This window comes from Taeniopygia guttata, chromosome 7, assembly GCF_048771995.1.
Source record: "Taeniopygia guttata chromosome 7, bTaeGut7.mat, whole genome shotgun sequence".
In the NCBI taxonomy this organism is placed as follows: Eukaryota; Metazoa; Chordata; class Aves; order Passeriformes; family Estrildidae; genus Taeniopygia; species Taeniopygia guttata.
The window spans coordinates 6,255,847-6,281,364 of NC_133032.1; the positions used below are offsets into that span (position 1 = coordinate 6,255,847).

A 25,518-nucleotide genomic window follows, 5' to 3' on the forward strand; every position below is an offset into this window, starting at 1 on the left:
CTGCTGACCAAACAACTGTGCTGAGTGCACAAAGTCTGCAAAGGGAAAAAAATGTTTATTTTTTCTAATGTCTTTCAATTGATTACACTTGGGTGTTTCTTTTAACAATAGCAGGTACACACCAGTTTCAGAAAGGATTGTTGATGGTGGCCTTAAAACAGCTCAACAAAACTTTGGCTGTAACTCTTAGAAAAACAATCCTCATTCTTTCCCAAATAGCACCCTGGAATTCTGTCCAGCTGAGGAAACAAAATGGTCCTTTAAATGTTGAGCATGTGACTCTCCTAAAACACAATCAATCTAATGTGATGATTCCTCAATTTAGCACATTTAATCAGAGCTCAGCAGGGTTCCACTTATGTAGATTTATGAAGGCAGTGGTTTAGAGCATGTAACACTACCAGGAACATCATGCACATGTCAGAAGGACTTCAAGAAAATTTAAATTATATGTAGCTAAATCTGATTGGGTCAATCCATAATCAGATTTCACTGTTGCACTGATAGTGATCAATGTGTTGGAAAATCCTATCAAACACACACTAAAGAAATAAGAGGCATTCTTGATTCAATTGGTAAGTACAAGGAAACCCCAGCTCTTTCTGCAGTTTTGCTGTAGCATTACTGTAGCTCAGTGTGTGGGAACTGGTGGTGTGGTGGGAACACAATAAAACCCCTGGGAATCAGATTTACAGTCTCTTTGTGAGTCCAGATTTGAAAAGTTCCCACAACAGCTTTCTGGAGTTTAGCCACCTAATATCTGAAAAACTCATTGCTATCAGAAATTTTGCACCTTCTGTTCTTGTTGGTAGTACCTGTAATGAGTAGGATTGAAAGGTATCACCACTTGTCTTTCTTTTTTCTTCTTTTCCAGTCTTGTTATGCCTTAGGCAGCCTTGTGTGCACATTGTCCTTATGCTGTCTCTTAGCCAGGAAGAAACAGAGGAGGCATCCTCATAAATTTCCACAGAGGAACTGTGACCCATCTAATGCTCCATTTTAAGAGTTTGTTATTTTCATCACCCACTGAACAAGTGATTTTGCAGAAAATAAATTATCTCAAGGTTTTTAAAGCAACAGGTTTTATTTTTTCTTTAATAAGTGTTGATGTTAACAGTAAAGTCCTATTATTCAAGATGATATAGTAGCACATTATGTAACGTGGAAAAGCAGAAGTGCACTGTGCTTGTGTTTTAATCTGATTGGAAATATTGCTGAAAGATCATCCACAATCCAGTGGAAACTTCCTACAAGAGGTGGGGGGGAAATAATGCCAGAGTTCATGAAGCCATGGAAAATTTATGGTGCCTGACCTCATGGTTAGAAACAATCTCAGAATTACATGTTTACCAATTTTCCTGTTCTTACCTCGATCCAGATGTGCCATAAATATGTATGAGGTCATTAATTTCCTTCAAATTCATCAAGCAGTCCTTCAGACTCACTAGCACTTGCAGCAGGTATGAAGATCACTCATGGGCTGAGAGGGGTAGTATGTCTTCATGGACTTTGGCATTAAAGCTTCTCTCAAATTCTAACCAAATTTACTAACTCATGGGGCAAAAACCTGCTGAATAACATTTTTACCATCTGTTGATGTAAAGGCATTTGTAAAATAACCAAATAGCTTTGCTTTTATGGGTCCCCAGCCTAGTTTCAACATCTGGGTTTTTTAATTCCATTTGGTTGAAAACCCTCCCGTTAGTTGGAATAAAATGGATTGACAGTGTCACTTCTGTTATTGAAAAACAATATCTATTTGCTTGGAGATAATGAAACTGTATTTCCTAGCAGCTTTCTGGCATCACATCATAAAAGAAGCATAACTATGAAAAAGATTGCATAAGTGAAAAAAGCCACAAGAACGTATTACAAATTATGGCAAAGAGTATAAAGAGCAACAAGTCTTAAAAAACAAGACCTCAAACCAACTCAAATCTGGACATCAAGATTTCATCACATTAATGTATTTTTAGAAATATTTAAAAGATGGGTCTCCTGGAGGTTATCCAGTGGCTCTGTCATGGTTACTCATGTGAAACTCAGCTGGTGCCAAGTGCTGGAATTTTCAGGTTTTGCAGATGAACCAGTGGTGGGTTCAATGAGGGGAAGAGGTGATGTGGGAGGCACTTGCTGTCCTGGGGGCATCCATGTGGGAGCACCTATGGCTCTCCCGACAGTCATGCCGCTCCCACAGGGTTTCCTCGTGTACCTACACTTGTCACCCTGGCTGGGTGAAGGTCTTTGCTGGCACCCTGGAGCTGCAGGATGCCAGCTGTCATGGGGCCAGTTGGCAGTGGGGCACAGGGCTCCTGTCACAGGTGGCCCCATGTCCCCAGCCCATGGCCATGAAGCTGCAGCCCCACGTGCTCTACAATGTTTGGTGCCCATGTGGTGAGCTGTGGTCTCGGGGGAAATGTTGTCATTGTAGCTGTCTCTTCCTTGCAAGGAGAGAGAAGATGATTTCCCATGCTTGTCAATCAGGCAGCTTTCTCCAGCACTGAATTTCATCAAGCCTTTTAAAATTTCCTTTTAAAAATCCTAATTTAAGGCAGCATAGCACTTGACATTTAACTCTGTGGTTACCATGGAGATAACACCAGGTATTTTGCAAACTCCTGAGATGTACAAGTTACCCTGAATAGTGGGGAATCAAAATAAATAGATATGGAATGCAGACTCCAGGCAAGAAAAGCAGTAGACCTACTTGTATTGTCAAATAACACTTGAACTAAAATTCTACAGCTGAAAGCAATGGAGGCTTTCTTTTAAAATAACTCATTTGTCTGGAAATCAAAAATTAACTGTTAAGTCTGTTTTCTTCTCTTTATATCATTGAAGCAGAAATTCTCTTTCAAAAGTTTAATCTCTCAAGTAATGAACAACAAGCTATACCTTCTGCATTTTCAATCTCTCCGGAGTTTGTCTTGTTTTAAGCAAGTAATTGCCACCCCTCTGCCTTCTGAGTCAGTACAGGTAAATCACCCAATCCTCCCTGAGCCAGTCTGCAGTGCAGCCCTTGCTAGAGGGACTTCTGTCCACAGAACACATTCCATGTGGAAACCTGCCTGTCTTTTTGGCTAGAGACTATATTCAAAATAAGGAACTAATCTGCCCGTTGTTGAGCCTAGTTTCATGTTGCACTTCTGTGCTCTTGAAATTGGCACTGAGCTGGAATGAAACCTGTCTGACAGATCCTGTGCTAACCTCACAGTAAGTTCCCATTGCAGCCAAGAGGCAAAGCCTTGATAACAAAATCAAAGACCTTGTCCAAACTTCAGGAAAATTAGTGTCAATGTCAAATTGGAAGGTAGCATTAGTTGGGAAGACCATTTTGTCACACTCTGCAGTTTCATTACCCTTAATATGAGCACAGTGTGCAAGATTTACATGCTTTCTTTAACATATCTGGGAATATGCTCTTGCAAGTGTGGAAAATTATTTGCTTGTGCCTATGGAGAAAGGTGTCCTTGTATTCCCATAGCTTCAAGGAGCTTCAAAGCTCCTGTTCTTCAACCAAATCACATTGTCTGTCATTTCTCTTCTAGATGTAACTGTTACTTTGATTTTTGAGGACCCTCTGTGTAGTATCTCAGCTTGGAGCTGCAATTTTATATCTGAAAGTGTTCAGTTTGATTCAATTTGCTAATAAAGAAAATGGATGTCTCCATTTTTAAATGCTCCCCATGTTTACACAGGTTATGGTGGTTGTTCAGAACAAGTAAACGAATAAAATGATGGGCACCACTTAGAGTAAGTGTTCTAAAAATAAGAGAAAGAGACAATGACTGGGACTGCTTCTGATCAGTGACTGCTTCATAGAGTTCAAGGTGCAAAGCCAGCTTTTGGAGTGAGAGCTCAGAAGGGAGAGATGCTTGGAAAATGACTGTTGTGAAAATGTTTGAAAATGTATTATGCATTTCTCTCTGGTTTGTATTCCAGAAAGATGAGAAAGCCACGATAGCCAAGATGAACCGCCAGCGTGCCAATTCCATCAGCCATAACCCGCCACACTGGGGCGTTGACCGGCCCTTCTACAACCACCTCGGGGGCCACCAGGTCTCCAAGGAGATGAAGAGAATGGTAATGCCTTGCTTTATGGACATCAATTTATTTTCTTCTTAATATGGTGTGATGTATCCCTCCTGCTTTGTCTGAAGGTTTTTACAGCCCCCGAGGGCGTTTTCCAAAAGGGGGTGAAAAATTTGACTTTGACTCCAGAAATAACAATTATCGGTACATCTGGAGGTGAGTGATTGTGAGATGAGGCACAGGGTTGTTTGAGAGAGAGATGGAGGCTGAATGGCACAAAGAAGGCTCTTTTGTCTGACTTGTCCCACATTCTGAACACTCATCCAGGCTGTGTGAGAAGACGTGATTATCTGCAAAAGCTGCTCCATAACCCAGGCATTCAAGAGGCATCTGGTACACATTTCCATTAGCTCAGTACCTGCAGAAGTTTCTGGCTTGCATTGTCACAGGCAGGTGCTGTTCCCCTCTCTGTGTGCTCGAGGGGCCCCGGGGATGTCACTGCCATGTTTAATCCTGGAAAATACATACTTGAGTACATGGATTCATTGGCCTAAGGTAGCAGGCATCTTCATTTCTTTCTTGTACCTTTCACAGTCTTTCTAAAGTAAAATGAACAAGTGCTAATTACCAATTCAGTTGCACTGAGAGGGCTTTTATGGCTCATTTTACATAAAAGGTGTAGATGATATCTTTGTTTTCTGCAAGAAAGATTAAGAAGATAGTTTATATTATAGTGGCTGCTTTTAATACTAATCGAAATATTTAGCACCTCTGTAATTGCATACATAATCAGATTGTTCTGTAACCTTATTTATGCTGTTTTGACCCTTCATGCACAGTCAAAAGTGTCTATTTTTTACTTGCTTTGTTGTCTATAGCCAAAGTTCTGCTCCAGGTCACCAAAGCCTTTACATATTTTTAAAAATTTATAAACATGAGATACAATCCCACAGTTTAAAATTTTGGGCATAGCTATAAGAAACTGCATATGGTACTTTTAAGGGGGAATGATGCCACATTTATTAGTAGTTGGAGCTAATATTATTCAATCTTAATATTATTTTACAGTGCTAAGCCAAATTTCTTAGTAATAGTAATGTTTCTTTCATTTCTCAGATCTCCAAATGCAGGCTTCTGACATGAGCATACAGATCAGTGGAACTGTGCATTTTTTATGTGGGCTTTTCAATAGGGTGTGCTCATTAGGCATGACATTATTAGAAGAGACTAATCACACTAGCACATAATTATAATTATAAGTTTCTTTGAATAGCTTTTAAGGGGTTCTTGAAGCCTCCTGTTCAGAAACAAGGTGTATGCATGCCAAATGGTATTATGCTTCTTGGTGTTAATTACAGTTTGCAGTGTCTAGCTGGTTGTTCAGTTGGAAAAACATAATTATTTATTGAAATACCAAGCTGAGTCCTAAAAACTTCACTGCCCCTCACTTGTAGGAGGAAAGACTTATTTTTTTTTTTCCTTATCTTGAGCCTTCCCTGTAATGCTATTTACCTTCTTGAAAATTCAGTAGCTCAGAAAGTCTCTTTTACTCAATCTGCCTTTTGTATTAACTCTCTTTTGAGATGCTGATGTTGTATGCATCCGGCTGTTTCTTGAAAACCAACTGAAACCTGATTCACGTGTATTATTTTCAGCTAGACTTTTTGTTGTTCTTATGGACTGTTTTTTTAATCTGTTGTTTATAGATTTACAGACCTATTATGTTTGAGAGGCATTAGTGAAAATGCAAACATGCTCCCCATGGTCTCCCACTTTAATAGCTGCTGGATGGACATTTTAATTATTAAAACACAGGACCAATTTCTCCATCTCCTGTCTCAAGTCTCTCTGTGTTAACTTCTAATTTAAATATGCATTTTTTTGTACCACCCAGCTTTGCACAGTGCTTTGTAATCTGTAACACTGTGTTACATGTAGGCTGTATGTGCTTAATGCATGCAGCGTGCATGCTGGCTGCAAACTGCCTGCTCAGAAATACAAAATGCAGAGAGATAGAAGGGGAGCAGAACTACAGAGGCTTTTATCTGTGCTCCTCTGGGATGACATGTCATTGATCTTGGTAAGCAGCACCAGCTCTCAAACCTCCTGAAAATGTGCTCTTTGTTCCACATCACTCACCTTTCCCCAGACCTTTTGCATGTTGTTATACATAGTCTTTCTTCTTGGAAGCTGTGAACATGGAAGCTTGGATTAGTCAAAGTATTATGCCAAAGGTGGGCAATGCAGCATTGCCTTTTTCTTCAAGACCTGGGGCTCCTTAGCTCTGTCATTTCAAAACAGGTATTTATAAGGGGAATTGTGAGATAGTCCTCAGGCAGGAGCCAGGTAATATTGCAATGATGTGCAGTTCCATTTTATTAATGTGTAGATATGAATATATTTGTGTGCAGGAAATAATGCAAATGGTTATGAAGGGCACTGGGTTTTATCACAAATGTAAAACATTTTGCATCTTAAAGACAACCATATTTTCAGAAAAAAAAATAGAAGCAGTTTTTTTTTTGGCTCTACTTACAATTCCCTGAAAGAGAATATTAAAGTTCCCTGAATTGCATTTTTGGGAAGGCACTGTTATATTTAATAGTAAACAGAATTATTTTGGCCATTTTTCTTTCCAGTGAATGCTGGCTCTGGTAGCTGTCTCTATTCTTAGGCTATATTAGCAGTAGTCTGAGAGGAGATGCATTAGCATCAAATGTAGCCCTCTATTCCTTTTTTCCTCCTCATCCTCCTCCTCTTTTGTCACACCCTTTCCATGTGCTCCATGTCTGGGCACATCAGCAGTGCAGCTGGTGGGGTTTGTGTGGCATGGCAGCGTGGGCAGTGCATGGGGAGGCCTTTGGTCCCTGCTGCTCTCCATGCTTGGCTTGGACCTTAACCTGCACCAGGTCCAGCAGATTTTCCACCATGTTTCTAGTTGAAGTTTTTCCCTTGTGCACACAGGAGTTTTTCCAGACACTTGCACATATGAATAAGATAAATTATCCTGCATGTGTTCATGTGGTGGTAATCTAAAATGTCCTGGAAAAGAGGGGACACTTTCCTACTCCTACCCTGGCCAACTGGGGCCTGCATCAGGGGGTTGCAACTGTGTCAGCTCATCCTATCCAGCACTTTCCTTGTGCACTGGTCTTCTCTCCAGACCATCAGAAATCTTTCATTTTCCCTTCCCATTGCTTAGCAGTGGTCTTCCTTGCCCTGCAGAGCCTCCAGGGAGGCAGCAGCCTAGAGACCTCAGTGTTGCAGCTGCCGATGCTGACCTCCATGAGCTGGTGCAGGAGGCACAGCCCTGAGCAGACTGGTAAATGTCAGAGGAAGGGCAGACCCAAATGCCCTGGGAGGGCCAAGAGCCCTGCCCTGGGCTGGCAGCCCCTGCTGGAGCCCTGCCCTGGGCTGGCAGCCCCTGCTGGAGCCCTGCCCTGGGCTGGCAGCCCCTGCTGGAGCCCTGCCTTGGGCTGGCAGTCCCTGCTGGAGCCCTGCCCTGGGCTGGCAGCCCCTGCTGGAGCCCTGCTGCCGGAGCCCAGGGCGCTGCAGGGGCCGGGGGCACAGCGCAGCTCGAGGGCTGCCCCACAGCCAGGGGAGCCTGCGCAGGAGCAGCTTGTGGCTGTACACAGAGCAGGAGCAGAGCCACAGCCTGGCACAACAGCAGAGCTGCTTTCTATTTTTATTGCTTTTTACAGCTTGTCTTCTTTCCTAAACACAAGCAAACAGTCCAGCACCAGTGATGGTATCTCTCTGGGAATGGAGACGTTTGTGCTGTTCATTGCCCCCAGTCTCCATACACAGCCTTGTCCTCCCCACTGTTTCTCTAGTCCAGTTTGTAATTGCAAGAGGGTCAGAAATAAGTGGACTTAAAAGCATTTGAGAGTACAGGTATATTTATAGCTATAACAATATTTATATACCGCTGAGAAATACTTGCTTTTCCCAGTATATATTTTAGAGTGCTTTTATAAATATTGATGAATTTTAGACTCCTGGAAATAATACTCATGTCTCAGTTTTCATCAGCAAAACAAAACTGCTATTAAAGAAAAACCAATTTGGGGATTGTAGTTGACTCTAAACTGAAAGAGGTTTGTTGTAAACAGCAATAAAAAGGGAAATGTTGATACTTTCCAAAATTACAGACCTGTTCTAGATGACAAATTCTTTTCTTGCATTTTTTACTCTGCTCAACATTATTAAGTTTGTATCCAGAAAAACACATCCAGTTTGGGATTACAATAATTTAGGAGATGTGGATGAATTAGAGATAATCTATTGGACAAAATTACAAATCAGCAGAATTTCAACAGTGTGTCCTCTGAAAGTGTAGTAATATTGTATTTGCTGTAACCTATAAAGGAGAAGACTGATTAGAAATAAAAGTCTTCAAATACAGGAACGTTTATAAGGACAAAAAATAATGATAAATCATTCTCCATGACTGTAAAGGGCAGGTTTAAAAATGATCATACTAGTTTGCTGAAAGGAAAGTCTAAGTTAAGAAAAAAACTTAGATACAAGGAAACAGCTGTATAAGAAGCTTGCGAAATTCCTGATTTTCCTGAAAAATTTCTAATTATTTTAAGTCTGGAGTGGCTTCACAAAATCCTTTGCAAATATTGAAAAAATAAAGTTAAAATGAATCTTTTAGGAGAATGTATAGGGAATAAATAATATATGAATAATATGAGATACATGTAAAGATTTTAAAAAGTTTCTGATCTAGGCTGCATGGAGCTTCATGCCATCTATCTCCCCCCTTTGTACAGGAGCCAGCTATACCCCCAGCATTACTTACAGATACTTGTCTAGCCCTTGTTTAAAGACCTGAAAGGATGGAAAGTCTTGCTGGGCATTCTCTTCAACAGCTTTATGATTTTTCTTTATGTTTTACTTCACATGTCCTCACTTCAGTTTGAAACCATGGTGCTGCATGAGCTATTCACAATAGATAGAAGACAGTTTAATTTCCTCTCCTTTAGAATTATCTTCTCTGTGGTTGAAGATGATTACCATGTCTCTGCACAGCTCTGATTCCCTCATCAAGTTTGTGCCCCAGTTGGTGCTTTCCAGCCCCGTGGTTGTTCTGGCTCCCACTGAGCACTTGCCATTTCACTGGTGAGAGAGAGTGCCCTCACTGAACCCAGCACTCATCCTGAGGTTTTATTAATCAGGGGTGGCCTGGGCTGAAAGCGACATTAAAAATCATCCCATTCAACCCCCTGGCTGTAGACAAGGACACCTCTCCCTAGACAACTTTCTCAGAGCTCCATCCAATCTGGCCTTAAACAATTCCAGGGAAGGGGCATCCAAAACTTTTCATGTTAGACATTATGTCACAAAATGTCCCTTCAATTCCCTCTACAACGGTACCATGTTGACATTCTCACATCAGGAGTGCTGCCTAGAATATGATGGACTTTTCTGAGGTCTTAGACTTGACATAGCCTGATTCTGTCTGGCTTCCAAAAAAAAAGGCATTACTTGTGTCATGAGTTCTAATCATCTGTAGGCAGTCCTGCTGCTGGATCTCAAGGCTGCCATGCAGCCATCCTCCTTGTTTGACACTGGCTGCTATGACAGCTTAGCTTGTTTCACTGGTGCATGCTTTGGGGAAGGTTTGCTTCAGAAGCAGGTACCTCTGAGTTATTACAATCAAATATGAGCAGAGTAGCTAATGGGATTACTGAGTGCCATGTAGATACCTGGCAGATTTCCTTTCATTTTGCAGCTGCTAAAAATGTTTAACATTAGGAAGTTTAGGAACAGAAGGAGGAAGCCCTGAAGATTGCAATGCTGGTTTCAGTCTGACCATGCTTCTGTCATGAGTCTGAGTACAGCTAATGGACCATTTAATTTGCAGTGAAATTGTGTCTGAAGTTGATGTTTGTTACAAAGTAAAACACTGACATAAAATGAAATAGAGATTATATATGTGTAGGAAATATTAGTGCACACAGATGTTAAAGATGTGAGACAAGGTTATTAAAGTGGATCCTGGATATGGCTGGCATGATAAAGAAAGCAAGCTCTTTCAGGTAGGTACTGCCTGATTCCTTGTGGTGCTACTCAGAGCTCTGCACATCCTTCTACATGTTATTTGATTGCTTGATGTTTGTTTTCTAATGAAACAACACTCATCTACCAGCAGGGTCATTCAATGATAAAATAATTATTTGTCCTGTTCCTCCTGTTCTAAATCAAACAGTTCTTTGCATTTTGCATTGTAAATACAGCTCGTTTCCTCTCTTTATGTCTCCGAGTTGCCCTTACAATAGATCTTGTTACTTGGAAATCAAAACTGGGGAACAGGTGCCTCAGTGGAACAGATGCCATAGCTGGTTCTGTGCCAATTCTACCTCTTAAATATCAGAAACAATTAAAATTGAAAATAAAAGCTCCATAGGAGAAGTTTTCCTCAGTCAGCTCTGTCAAAGAGAATTGGATTTAAGTCCATGAATTAGGTACTGAGGGTTCACCCTCCTTCGAAAGGTTTCATTTAACTGCCGGTCATCATTATCCTCTTTTTCAGCAATCATCTGCTAAATCTGGTAATTGCAACCCTGACATCAGCAGAGCTGGACAGGGGCCCCCAGTGGAGCAGAATTTGACCCACTATTTTTTCACTGCTATTGTAGTAATCTAACTCGTAATCAAGCAGGGGGAAATTCTCAAAATCCTTTCTGCTGTAATCTCCCCATATTGGTATAGGTCTGGGAGGAAATTGTTCATCTAGTCTGGGTTTTATAGAGCCAGTTTGGTTTTAATAGCTCTCAAACAGCAGGAGGAGGAATCCCATCCAGCAGTTATGCTGTGTAACTGTTTTGGTGCTCACCTGGAAAAAGGGTTTGCCTGATTCGCATGATCCATGGGATCTCATATAAATGAGTGGAAGGACAATGTACAGTGCCCAAATTCTCAGAGGCTTTACAGTGTTTTGTATCCTCATCTGCTAGCCTTTTATTCTAGTTGATCAGGACTTGCAATCTTCCTTGATTACTTCTTTAAAAGAGGATAAGGATCCCTCTTTTAAAGAACTAATCAATGCAACAGCAGATCTGCAGCTGCTATTAAGAAACCTAGACAGAGTTTGATATTTGCTTGGAAGCCTTGCACTGAATTTTTCCACCATTCAGTACCCTTTTCTAGAATAAATTTTACTCATATGGGAAAGGTCATTTGGATTGAGACAGTACTGAAATGTGTCAGACTGGTTTTGATTGGGACTAAATTTAGCCTGCAGAAATAATGATAAAAATCCCTTTTATTCACAGAAACACTTGCTCTGATGTTCATGGAAGCATTGCACAGATGGATTTGTGGCTCTTCCCAGAATGATTTCCAAAGCTTCCTCAAGCAGGCAGTAAGGCAATGCTGACATTTGCCTTAATGTCAAAAGGCTGCAGGTCAGCAGGTTTGGGTCTGGGCTTCAGAGATGGTGAGCAGCGCTGGCCAGCAGCAGTGGGCAATTTAAATTAAGGCTGGTTAGGCTTGGATCCAGTCTGTCTGCATCTGATTGGAAGGCTGACAGTAGTTTCTGGAGAAGTTTGTCGTGTTTATCATGGTTTGGAGAGTAGACATGGAAGGGCAGAGATTATGGAGCCAGGAACTGATTCAGAGCATTTCTAGGACTGCTTATTTTTATGTCTGCTTTGCAAGTTCTAAAAACTGGTCACAAATAAGGCACAGAAGCAGAAACCATTTCACTTGAAAATGTGACCTTTGGACTGGAGAAATTTGGATTCAGAGTTCACAGAAAACTGTGTGCAACATGCACTTTTCAGAGGTGTGAGTCCAGAGCCAGAAGTTAATTAAAAGTGAGGTTAAGAAAGCCTATTTCAAGCAAAGTAACCTCTTGTGATCTATAGATTTAAATCTGATGGCCCAGATTAATTCACGGCATTGGCCAGGTCTGGTCTGCTAGCTGAGGACTGTCTACAGAATCATTTTGAGTTGGAGAAAGCAGAGGGTTTCACCATCTGTACCAGTGCCGTGGAATGGAAGTCTTTTTATCAAGTGGGGTGGGCTGCAGAAAAGGAGCACTTCAGCTTTCCTTTTCAGACCTCATTAGTCTGTGTTCCAGTTATAGCAGACACACTATCATTTAATCTGTTTCATAAACTGGTTTTCTGACAGTCTGTTGTTCTGCACTTAGATGCTTGTTAAATATCCTTCCTATCAGGCTTTATTCTTTCTGGACTCTGGAAACAGAAATTGTGTTATTTTTGGCTTGAGTGCTTTGAAGTCCTTCAGTTTTGCTTCTGCATTTACACCTGACAGCATCTATCTTCATAGCCTTGTCTTTTTGACCACAGGGACAAAGCAGAAGGGACAACAGTGCTGAAAATAGATGTGAATAATTAGTTTTGTGGTAGAGCCAAAACAGGTTTGCTTTTAACAACATCTACTCTCAGCCTGTCACTCTCTCTTTCTGTTTTCCATGGTCACTGTCTCTGGGAAGCACCTCTGCAAGTTGGCCTTAACTCTTGCAAAGCTCATTTTATCCCTAAGCCCAAAGTTATTATGATTTCTGCTTTAACATCATGTAAGGTCTATTTTGACTTTGTTCTTGGGATGAAAACAGGGCAAGAAAAATTACTTTCTTTCTTATTTTTGTTCTTAAGATCTTTGCTGGAGTTGAGAACGAAGTTTTTAAGGGTAGAATTTATGCTTCCCACACATTGCCATTAAGAAGGTCATGAAGCTCATCAGCCCCTCTACTGTCTTATTTTTGGAATTAAATGAAAAGTTAAAAGCATATAAAATCTATTCCACTTTTCTTTGCATATTTACGATATGTTAATAATTACAGCCAATGTTCTTGAAGTTAGAATTATTATTTCTAATCGTTCTTGATTTGAAGTGTTATGGTGTAGCAATCAGCTTGTCATGTCTTTGACAAACACTTTGTCATTCTATTTAAGGAATCATTTTTAATCTTCAAAGAAAAGGGCTTAGTTAATTTAGAAGTCAAGCAGAGAGATGGCAGTCATATGAGCTTTTAGCACAATAGATATTCATGAAATATCCCCCATAAAGTAGTAAGCCTTAGGGGCCATAGGGACAGATGCAGTAATACACCATTCCCTCTTTTCTTCCTCCTGCACATCTACTCCCACTGAGGATGTCAGCGTAGATTCTGAGTCACCTGACCTGCCATAAAACAATAAGGCTTTTTTAATAATCTCCTGTAGAAAAGACAAAAGAGTAGAGCCTTTAAAGGAGTTGATTCAGCTGAATTTGGGTTGTTCCTGAAGTCAAAGAGAGGACTGTCTTAGTCTCAGAGCAATTATTAAATGCTATTACCTTTGCAATGATGGCAGAGTAATACAGGGTCCTGGGGGAATGAGAAAAACACCAGTATCAGGGATATTTAAAATGAAATTGAATAAAATTTGCATGAGGTTCTATGTGCAGCAGTCCATTAGTTCTGTGATGAGACTTATCTCATGCCTTATGGTCCCTTCTAGAGAAAAAGAATTTTGGCCTGAACAAGGGCTACTTTATCATCATGATTATGGTGCTATTCTTGAACTCCTGTGAACTCCTATTTGTCCGATTCTTGTAGCCATCATCACTTTTGTCATTTTCAACAATTCCCAACAATTCCCAACAATTCCCAACCTTTTCGTCATAGCTCTCTAGAAAACCACTGGTATTGTTTCAGCCTGCTGGGTACAAATCCATAAGCAGTTTAGAGGGGATTCATATTCTTAACTCCAGGAATTAGTTGTTTCTCTTCCTAACCTTTAAACCCCCTCTCCTAAATGACAGGCACCTTATTTTTTTTTTTTTTCCCCCCTCTGGAGAGTTCAGACTTCTGTATATGTTTGTGCAGAAATGCCAATTTTGATGTATCTCTGTGCAGTAGTACCCGAACAGGCTGAGCCCAGACCCAGCCCAGCTGTCCAACCTCCTGTGGATGACATGAGAGGTGCTGGTGCCTTTAGCCCCTTGTCTTTCTCTTGAATTTGGATGTTTGGCTAACATATTATGAGTAGGAATGAAGAAAAATCCATCTAGACCCTATTCCTGCAGGCTTGGTTGTGTGTTTATCCTGTGTATAACACAGACCATTGCAATTGATGGGAGCAGCCTTACTCTGAGCCAAGGGCTTTAACTGGAGCAAAACGTCTGACTCCTGGAGATACTAAACTATTTGCCAGCTGTGGAGAGTAAAAAAAGACCAATATGTCATTAGTGCTCAAGCCTTGTGCAAGGGGAAGGAAATAATTTGAAGTGCAGAGTTTTCAATGAACCGAGCATGCCCACAAGACTGGAGGAGGTGAGAGCACATCAACCAAAATCCAGGGGGAAATTTCCCTCCCAACCCAAAGCAGGGGCAGCATCACCCTGAGCAGCTGATTGCCTCCTCTGCCTGAAAGGCTTCTTGGTGAGTGACTGGAACATGGATGCTTCAGAGGAGAGGGAGGAAAATCTCTGGTCACAGTCAGATCCTAGAGGTGTATTTGTTCTATATCCTGGCAGAGTCTTCCTGTGCAAATAAGAGATATCCTGTAATAAATGACCAGGTTTTAAGAAGCTGTGTTTAAGGATTTTTTTCCTAAAATAATCCCACAGACCTTTCTCTATAACAATTCCATTTTTGGCAATTTTGCTTGAAGGATCTTCAGTATGAAATGGGAACATTTGAAGTGAATCATTTAATTTGCTTAACTTAAACAGGTTCCTACAACATTTAATTTTCATCTGATTCTCTCTAATTAAAGTTCAAGTCACTCTTAAATATTTAGCCTTGATAAATCAAGATCCAGGAAGGAATATGTGATAGTCTTTTTCTTTTCTGCTTTACTTGAAATATGTATTTTTTTGGTCTTTAATTTTGAAGCACCAATTTAATTTGACTTACCAGCAAGAATAATTTCCAGAATTTCAAGCACAATTTAGTATTGTAAATTGAAAAGCTAGATCAATTAATTATCTTTTATTTTAGAAACTTTCCTTGTAACAGTTTTGCTGAGGGAGAGAAGCAGGGCAGAATCAAACTCCATGTGGGTTAAGTGTTCACCCCTATAAATGGCCAGTTAAATATTATTCCACACTTGAAAAATTGGGAATTTTTTGAGGATGTGCTTGCTGAGGTGTTCTAGTAACTTGACCTGGTCAGCCTGTGTCCTCACACTTGTGCATCTCGAAGGCAGGAGTGAGATCTGTGTTTAGTTTGAGGAATTCAGTGGGATGGATGGTTTCGCAGCTGGTTGTGAAAATCAGACCATTTTAGGGGACTCTCCCACTGCAGTCAGTCATCCAGTTCCCAACTGGCTAAGCTTGAAAATGTGACCTTGATGTCTATCTAATAAAGTACTGGCTGTTTTCTCATCCCTTCCCTCTGCTTATTTCTTGGCTGGGAGCTATTCATGTTCAGATGATTTTTTTTTTTCCCAGCCTAACTGACTATGACACCAGACAAATTAGTGAGCATTTTGTCTCCATGATTAATCAGTGAGCTTTCATTTTGGCACAGTGTTGTAGGATTACTTAGAGGATAAATAAATAAATAAAACAGATATTTCTGACAACTGTAAAATAATTAGGCAAAGAAGAAGGAAAAAACCACACAACAAAAAGTTGAATAATCATTCTTTAACATGAAATCAGAAAGTAATTTTTTTTTTTTTTTGCTTGGAGAACTGGACATCCTAACTTTGAATGAACATTATTATTTCCCTCTTCCCATTGAATCTGCTGATGGTTGTGACATGGGACTGAGAGAATTCCTTGATGTGAATTTCCAATGGGTTAAGTTGAAGTGGCAGTTTCTGTTAAGGAGTGTGGTTTTAGTCTGAAACAGAGTATGTAAAACTGGGAGTTGCTCTCTCAGTGAATCACAGTCCTGGCTGCTGACCTGAGTGACAGACCTCACTTTTTCCCTCTGGCAAAGCTGGTGTGTTGGCTTTCCTTCTGCCATGTGGCCACATTGCTAACTCACTGCAAGGACAAAATCTGTTCTCATTTAGTATCTGGTCAATGTTGTTGTTTCTGATGGTTTTGGACAAGGCAACTGTGGGAAGACTTTTGCCCATAGATGTTTGATTTTCCACAGTCAGGATGGATCTCAGTGTGCTGCCCCCAGAATGGTTGCTGCTGCAGGTCCAGCAGCTGGAATATCCTCACGTGCCCTGAGCAGTTTTGGCCTGAGGTCTCTGGGAGAAAAACAAAAGCAATTCTTAATATCTCCCAGCTACATTTGTTTTATGTTTTGGAACACAGGGTACAAACTCTGTGCTTGAGTATTTGACCCTACTTGTCAAATATACAATTTTTCTTGACTACAGTTAAATTTAAGCCAAAATGTCAGAGGGCACATTTTGTTTCAGCCCATGCAAAATGGCAATTTTGATGTAATTTGGTCTGTTGGGTATGTTAATGCTAAACAATGAACTTATGCCTCCATATAAAATTTTATCGAAGGCCTTATAGCCATTAAAACCATGGATGAGTCATAAATACTTAATCAATTCAGGCAGTCCTGAAAGAATTGTGACTATGTGGGCTATTGCAAATATTATAAATACTTCCTGTAATCTTATTCAAGAAAACATGTTCTGTGTGTGCATGTGATAAGGGGAGGAGCAGGGAGACCCCTGGGAGAGATGAAAACCAAAATGCATCCATCGCCCTTAGCTGAACCATGGCATAAAGAAATGAAGCCTTGCTTAATACAGAGGTTGAGTTTTGTTTCAAGTAAAATACATCCTCAGTTATAGTATCAGTACAATTTCCATTGTATCATTTGTAATGGTGACTGCTAAAAAGAAGGTATCTGAAATAAAGTGTGCCAGCAGTCAGCTGAAACATTTCCTTTATCTGCACTTCCATGAATTTATATCTGAAGGAGTGTTTTTTTCCAAAGCTGCTCTGTCTGCCCGCTGGCAGGGCTGCACAAAATATTGTTGTGGGTGGGAAAAGCTGTCCATCCACACCTAACAAATGATTGCCCTGAAAAGTCCCCTGTGAAATGCCGTTCCCGGGATGCTTTGTGTTCTCAAGGTCAGCCTGTTTGCTCACCCTTGTGCCCTTTTCCTTTCTTTCAGGGTTTCGAGGACCCCAAGGACAAGTAAGCAAATTTACTTTTGTCATACACTGTTGTGTTTACACGTTTGGGATTTTTTTTCTCATATTAAAAAAGGACAAAAATTGATGCCCGGAAGCCAGAAATAATGCTTGGACTCCCCAGAGGTTTGTCCTGGAGGGACAGCCAGTTGAAGGCACAGGATTGACTGATGTGCATTCAGAACAGCCACTGCCCTCAAAACATTTATTTGTTTGGTGGCTCTAAGTTGCTTTTATAATTAAAATGCTTTCACTGCACTTCCCCTTGCCCCAAATAATCTCCACTCTTTGAAAATAACCCAAGACAAAATCTTCCTCTAAAGTATATGTAAGTGTTGGACATCTCCAATAAGAAAGGTTTATGTATGTATTGAAATGCCTGTATAGTTTCTGAGTTTATTTGTATATATTTTATATTACTCATTTTTGCATATTGCTTATTTCTACATATAAAAATCAACTCAGAAATGATAGCTTGTCTGAAAAAGTAAATTTGAATTTTCATGCTCTAAAATATAGCCAAATTTTACCAACATTTTCATTTTTTTCCCTAGAGAAGTTTAGAGAAATGGTTAAAACAATTTAATGAGAGTGGTATTTTGAAAAAAATGCCTTTGGAGGAAAAAATCCAAATACATTCACTTTTTAAATTCTACAACTGGACATAACAAAAGCATTTCCATTATTAAAGGTGTTTAGAATAATTTCAAATTCTGTCCAGCTGGATGACAATAATTATAAGCTTGCTTTGAGCGAGTTAAGCAGCAGTAGAGGAGACTGATGCCTAAAATATGTTGCTGTTGCTCTTTGTCATGTTTCTCATGCTGCTGGTCAGGGCTGAGTGGATTCCTGTGAGCTGGGACAGGTCAATGCTTGTGTGAGCTCCAGGCATCCAGCTGTGGGAAAATTCACATTATGGCTGAGCACTTAGAGCAGCTGCCTAAAAGGAAAAGGAAAGTGATAAGTTTGAACATGGCAATATTAAGAGTTATTCTCTCCTTCCCTTGCCCTTCCCTGCAAACTGGATTTTCGTAACATGGGATGTTTCTCTGGTCCCACTGTTTCCTGTTCACTGTTTCCTGTTTTATCCATGGATGCTGGGAAATTCTGTTGATGTTAGATATGCTTTGGGCAGAAAAGAGTTAACAGATTACAACAAAATGATTCATATGAATACAGAAATTTTCAGCAACCCTCATGAAATCGTATTTTTCCTCATAGTTTCTGCAAGAAAACACAAAAATCAGCTTCCTCAATGCTGGTCCACAGCAGTCACCCAACAGCTGGGGAGCAGCTCCCTATATAGGATAGTTCTCCGTCATATGGTTTGAACGGTTCCTTGGGCTGTTACAGCCAATAGCTGAGCTGTCTTTGTGTGGTGCCAGCTTATTATACAGATTTCAGGATCTTTACATTTCTGTTCAGTACCAGAAAAAGCTATTACTTGCCCTGATTCTGTTTATCCAGAAATCTGTTTAACTCTGGTACAAAGATTTGGCAAAAATAAATCTCTAGCGGAGTATGTTCATGGTGAGAATGGTTGAAATTAGATACCTAAACCATGTCAAATACTAAGGCAGTTCCTTCATGTGCAGAAATACTGAGGGTCAAAGCTTTCATCTGGCAGCAAAGGAAGACGTGGGCAGCACACATCCCTGAGAACAGGACGAAACCTTATGTGCATGAGTGCAGGTTTAGTTACTCAACTTAAGCATGAAGCATTTAAAATTATGGCATACATGTAGTTTTGGCAGTGGTCACACTCTGCATTGGCAGAAAGTAATTAAATCAGCAGTACATTTTTGGACCACTCTGAAGCAAACATCTCTAATTGGTAGCGTTCACATTTGCAAGCAGAGTGAAAAAGTTGCTACAAGCTCTTGTTTGTGCTGTTCCTGTCCCTTGACACAATTTTCCATTGGCTACATTTGAAAAAATCTCAGCACTGCTTTTAGGATGTGTTTTTGGAAGTTTCATGGCAGCCTGAAATCCTCATTCCCTTCCCCCTCAACCATGCTATCAATATATCAAAAGACATTTTGACATATGAATTTCATTAATCTATGGCAGTAACTCAGCTCCGACTTACAGGCACTGCCTCCAGGGCACTCCTGAGCACCGGGAACTTTTGTATGCCAATTTAAAATTACATTTATGCAAATGTACCCAAACTTGCTGTACTGTAATTTACCTTGGGTACAATGGACTGTGAAAGTCACCTGAACAGCTCAGGCTGTGCGAGGTGACTGAGTTTCCCTGCAGGCTGTGTGAGGGTGGCTGCCCACTGCCAATGTCCCAGCAAGGCAGTTTAAAACCAGCAGGGACATTTCTACACAGCCTGCAACTTTAGAGATTACTGCCGTATTAGAAACACCCTGAGCAGTGAAAAAACCTATTACACACCTGCAGGCAGCTGAGGTAGACACCAAGCAGGCAGGTTCTTCTCTTTGCATCCTCCTGAGTGGTGTTTTGAGGCTGGAACTGAAAATTTGGCTGCTCTTTGCCAAGATGCTGAGCTGCCTCCTCTGCTTCAGTTCCAGCAGAAAACGCATCGCGTCTGCGTGCGTGGTGGGAGTGGGGAAGTGTGAGTGGCCCAAGTGTGTACATAACTCACAGGACCTTGGAAGACATTCTGTAAATACAAAGCCTAATGATTTCCTTGCTCATTTTTATGAGCCCAGAAGACGTTGCAAGGACTGAATGCAAAGTAGCAGCACCCCCTTGAATGCTTAAGCAGATGTCCTTCCTCTGAGGAAGTAAATTGAATGTCCTGACCTTGTAGGGGAAAAACCACTTTTATTTTCAAAGCTGATTATATTAATTTCTAGGAACTAAATAACTTCTAGAGCCCAAAAATAAAAAACCTCTTTCCCCCAGCTCATCTGAAATACAAAGGTTGGCTAAAATAGAGATTATACCTTGAGACAAACTAGGCTGGTAACTGCTATATGGCCACTGAATAGATGCCACTGGTGTGCTGTCATGACCCAGCTGAGGTGCAGACACATTCAGCTTGCTGGGTGGGTCAAGGAGTGGTAGAATGGAAATGAGCAGATGGAGCTGATTTATTTTTTCTTGCCAAGAGATGCACAGAAGAGTTGAGGTACAGAGGGCTTCTTAAAATCTGATCCAGTTTTGCAGAAAGCTTTGAAAGAGCCCTCCTTTTGGAAAGGGACCTTTAACTTTTAAAACAGAGTCACATTCTGGTTTGTGAGCTGCTTTCCAGCACAGCCTTACCTGTGGGAGCCTGCTGGCTGCAACACAGAGTGCATTGTGTGCTCTGGTGCAGTACAAATGAAACCAGGGAAATAAAGCAGAGCAGCTTTTCATCGTGCATGTCAGACCCCAGGATTTTCCTCACACAGCAGGAGCCAAAAGCTGCTGTGCCACCGTGGGGTTTGCACACAGAAATAGTTGTCTGCTGGAATATACCCCAGTGCAAGGGAGGGGCATATTTCAGTGGATAACTCTTGGCAAACCCTGGGGACAACCTGGGCAGTCATGCAAGCAGAAAAACAACACTTCAGGATCAGCTTATAATTTCTGCCTATAGCTCGTCTGAGGGCAGGCCATTAAAGTGACAGCATCAAGTCATTAAAATACTGTTAGTTTTAAAAATAACTAGAAGTTGGGGAGGTGCCTCAGGTTTCCTGATCCTCAGTGCAAAATGCCTCAGGACAATTAAGTTTACAGTGTTATTTTTTATCAACAGTTTTTGAAAATCAGCTTCATTTTGCTGAAGCCATAGCAGAAATTCAGAAAAACAGTGACACTAAAGATTATAATCTTGTTCCACATATTTAGAAAGCAGAATCTAATTTGTATTTTTTTCTTCTGTTGCCTTTTTTCTTTTCTAACCTTTCCTTAAGTAAAGGAAAATCTTGTAAACAGATCTTGTAAAAACCTTGTAAACATATTTTTCTTTCTGTTTTTATACTTTATACTCATAAGTAACTGTGTGAAGGGGAGTCAGGCCACATTTTTTTCCCCAAATGTTTGTTCTGTAAACAATTTTTTTCTCAAAAAGGGACAATATTTGAAGTTTGTAAATTTTCATAGTAATATTTACAGAAATTGTTATTAGAAAGCAAGAAATATGACTGGATGCATAAATAATTTTTTTCAGTGCAGACACTAACAGCTACAACACTACAGCAGTGCAGGGAAAAATAAGTCAGAGGACAAGGGGAAGGAGGCTACCCACTGGTTTTAGATAATGAGGGGTGGAAATGAGACCTGAGTGCAAGGACACAGATGTAGATAGAAAAAGGGCAAATAAATAGAAGCCTTGTAATAATGACTTGGGACTGGCAGTGAGCTCTAGAGCTGATACCTCTCCCCTCTCTGCTCCCAGTCCCTTTCCCAGCTGAAGCTGTCATAGGCAAAATGCCATTAACCTCCAGCTCATTACACACTGCAGTAACACATGGTGCAGAGGCAGAAATTATCTTGTGCTTTTATGCTCCCTTTTCATGCCATCCCCAGGAGCACCCAGGAGAGTATGAACCCAGAGGATGAAGTGGATGAGTTCCTGGGCCGGGCCATCGACGCCAGAAGCATCGATCGGTTGCGCTCCGAGCACGTGCGCAAATTCCTCTTAACATTCAGGGAGCCTGACTTGGAGAAGAAGGTAATGCTGTCCAAAAACCATTGCAGTGCAGCAGGCAGGCTTGTTAGGAGTTTTAATTCTCCTGCAGAAGGCCAGGCTTTTATATCTAGGGTTTAAGCTGTGGTTTGGATGCTAGAGGTGGGGTAGTAACCTTGAAAAATCCATGCTTCTTCATGGAAACCTTTAATATAACTTGTCCTAAAAAAATCAGTTATCTGAAGGGAACACTGGCCAGGAAAACAAAGCCATTTCTATCAGGCATACATGAATATGCAGTGATAAGCAGTAAAGGGAATCCAGAATAAACCACATTGTTTCTCTGACTTTGAGACTCCAAACCAAGATTGCAGTCACCTCTTATATCCTTCAAATCACTGGAGAAACCCATGTCAGCCTACCTAAGCTCTGAAACACCTCTGGAGGAACTTTTCCCTGCCCTTTGTCCCCCCAGAGAGCCCCAGGTACTATTCAGGCTCATTGGGATGCAATCTGCACTTTGGATATTTTTGGGAGCCCATTTTAAGTTCTCTATCCCACAAATGTGAGAAAGGGAAGTAACAGACCTAAAGCTCATGAGCAGTTGATTTCTTCCTGATTTGGTTTCAGGTATTGCTGTCAGGCAAAGATCATTTCCCTGACTATATAGTAGAGACTATCAGTTTTAGATGGCTGCAAAGTTAAATTTTCAAGTCTAAGTCTAGAGGTACCTGGATGACATTATTAAAGATACCATAATAAATGGTGGGTTTAATTGCACAAAGAAAGTAATCCTTTTTTCTTTCATTTTTTTATTCAAACACATATCTTTAGAATGTTTGAGTGGTCTTTGGGTTAAACTCATTATTCCATGGAAAACATTTCATAATAAGTTTGCACTAATTATTTTATAGTTTTATTTAGAAACAGTCTTTCCTTGACAAGAATGACGACCTATTACAAAACCAGAGCTTTTCAGGATTTACAGCTGTTCAATGAATCAGTGTGGGACTGGATAAAAGCTCGAGCATGTAATTTCCCCCCACTCCTCCTCTTCAATTTATAGCTGAAAACTGCCAGGGAAATTAGCAGCTCACCTGTTCAGAGCACCTTTTATTTTGTGGTTCAAACACTGATATGGTCTGTGCTGAGAACTGAGCTTCAAGCTAAATAAAGCATCATTAGGAATCGGGTGCAGCTCCCACGTGGCTGATATGTTGACAAGAAGTTGGAAGGAGTGACTGTGTGAAAATCACAGCAGCCTTGCACTGCCATTAGAGCAAGTCAAGTCATCTGCACGAAATGCAAGGTGTTTTCATTAGCAGCATTTGTCCCCTTGGAGGAAACTTCCCATGCAAGAAGTTAGGTCTGATGACAGTGACCTAGAATCTTGGTCCCAGTTAATCCATCTCTGTTCTTCTCGTGCAAGGGGCAGTGGTGAATCCTCTCTTCACCCAGCTCTGTGGATTTCTTCTCTGGCCTTTGGGGCTGTTCAAGCCCTTACAGATTGCCTGGGGAGAAGGGGAGTTTAGAATGTTGTTTCCTACCAGCACTGCTTTCCAAGGACATAGACAAAAACCAAGTAAGAAGTTTTGTGGATAGAAAGCAGCCAGCCAAACTTCCCACTAACATAATAACTGTGTTTTTTTGCAGTACTCCAAGCAGGTGGATGACAGGTTTGGAGCCTATGTGGCTTGTGCCTCCCTAGTCTTCCTCTTCATCTGCTTTGTTCAAATCATAATAGTGCCACAGTGAGTACCCTTTGATCCCTTTGCTCCCTTCTGCTCCCCTCCTCTATTCCAGCTTACTTTTATTTGTTTTTTCCTTGAAAATTCAGAACTCCAAGGGGTAGAGAAAAATTCTTAAATAATTCATGTTTGAGTGATGCATAGTGCTTATTGTTTTCACCCATTTCTAGTACAGATTAAAATCTCCTCACTAGCATGAGAGGATTTCTGTTTTCCCAAAGTGATTTCTCTTATAATTTACCTCCGTCTTACAAAATTTGGTTCAGCACATTTATAAGCCTGTGGAAAACAAATATCACTGAGTGGGAAGGATTGCCTATCAAGGCATAGCACACACTCACAGCACAAGGCTGGGCTGCCCTCTTATCTAAACACATTGGGACAGGGAGGTGAAAACTCATCACAGCCTCATTGCTCAGAGCACTGAGGTCTCAGGATCTGCTCAGCAAATGAGGGTAATCTCTCATACATTTGTTCTTCTGGGCTCAGAGCAGCTGGGCCAACAGGAGAGGTAGAGAGAGGTTGAGCTGCACATGTCTGAGCCTGTGGCTCTCTCCAGGCTTAAGGGTTGCAGTCATTTCTTTTCCCAGTAAGAGTGAAATAAGCTCCTCGGGGCTGTGGGGCACAGTGCTCTTGGCCCACTGCAGTGGTCTGCAGCTTTGTCTGTAAGGCACACACTAAACCTTTTCCAGCAGTGAGCTTTGCAGAAATTAGACTTCTTCTCAAAGAGTTCTTTAAAGGTCACTTAAAATTAAAGCATGTGGGTATTTCCTATGCTCTGGTTTAGTAGCAATAATACACCATTCACTGAGCAATGCTGTGTTGGAAGTAAATTTGGTGTTAGTCATTTTTAAACTGAAGATCACAGAAGCTCTGAAAATGCTCCAAATTTATCTTCTTTACAAGAAGACAAAAAATTGTCCCTAAAGAGAGCTCCATCCCTATTTTATGCCATTACAACTGTTTTCTACATCTGTTCCCACCACAGATCTTTTTGGAGTGGAGATTGGTTTGTAGTTTTCAGAAGGTCACAGAAATAACACGTAGTCTGATGTTTGTTGTTCACTCTCCCAGGCACAAGTGCTCACAGAAGGATTGAATCAGCAAAATAACATCAGGACAAATGCACTATGTAAACAGACAGGTCTGCTTGGGGAAACTGCAAGTGAAGCTGAAAGAGGCTCAAAATTTGAACTAGATAATTCCAGCAATTTGTACAATGTTAATTACATCCAGAAATGTTCTCTGAGAGTAACTAATTTAACAGGGGCTTACACTTTGGGCTTCTAAATATTGCTGTCACAACTTCACACCTGCAGAGGCCCTCTACCAGCCTTGTGTCTCTCATCAAACTCCCTAAGCAGGCAGCCACTATGCTGTCTCCATAAAACCCAGTTTAACATTTAAATGACAACTTGACAATTTCTCTTGTGTGGCAACCATATGGCTGCCTCCTTTGTATTATGCAGGAGCCAATCCCTTATGGGAGTGTGGTGTAAATGTTGTGCTGTTCAGTCTCCTTCCATGCTGCCTATAAGGACAGTGGTTGTTTATTTGGGGGTTTTTTTGTTTGTTTGTTTTGTTGTTTTGGGGTTTTTTTTGCAAGTTCTGAAGTGTCCTTAGTCACCCTGGCCTGTCTGAAAGGTGATTTGGTTCAAGAGTAAATGAAATCCTATATTTTAACTGTAGGTCAGATACACTTCCCTTCACCTTTTGCTTTGTTTTTCCTTATATTTCAGTTGCATAGCTTTGGTCTTTTATTGAACACCAGCTGAAACCACAGGTGCACATGTGTCACCATCAGAGCTCCATGAAAGACACACTGTGGAATCTGAATTTGCAAATAGACAGAATGGCAGTGTCAATTTATTATGATAAAGAGGAATTACTTTAAGGAATTTCGAAAAAGGCTCAAACATAGAATTAGCAAGTACAATTATCTTAGTAGTCATGAGAGAACACAGAGACCAGCTGGCTTTGGTGTGTTGCCCTCAATGTCACATTGCAACGATACTTCCTTTACATTATGAACAAGGCTGACTCCTGGGGGGGAGCCCATCCTGTCACACT

At 40.8% G+C, this 25,518-nt stretch overlaps 1 protein-coding gene and 1 long non-coding RNA gene across 2 annotated transcripts in view; one reads left to right on the plus strand and one right to left on the minus strand.

The window, feature by feature from the left end:
• Positions 1–25,518, plus strand: part of ADCY5 (adenylate cyclase 5) — a 205,054-nt gene that overhangs the window by 157,301 nt on the left and 22,235 nt on the right. The window contains exons 8-11 of the mRNA XM_004176713.6: positions 3,943–4,083; positions 17,097–17,119; positions 21,601–21,745; positions 23,354–23,451. Coding sequence (XP_004176761.2) covers positions 3,943–4,083; positions 17,097–17,119; positions 21,601–21,745; positions 23,354–23,451 — 407 coding nt within the window. The remainder of the gene's footprint in view (positions 1–3,942; positions 4,084–17,096; positions 17,120–21,600; positions 21,746–23,353; positions 23,452–25,518) is intronic.
• On the minus strand, positions 17,792–19,654 carry LOC140684550 (uncharacterized). The gene is made up of 2 exons (XR_012056939.1): positions 19,519–19,654; positions 17,792–18,055 (listed from the first exon to the last, which is right to left on the minus strand). It is a non-coding gene; the product is annotated as an uncharacterized lncRNA (long non-coding RNA).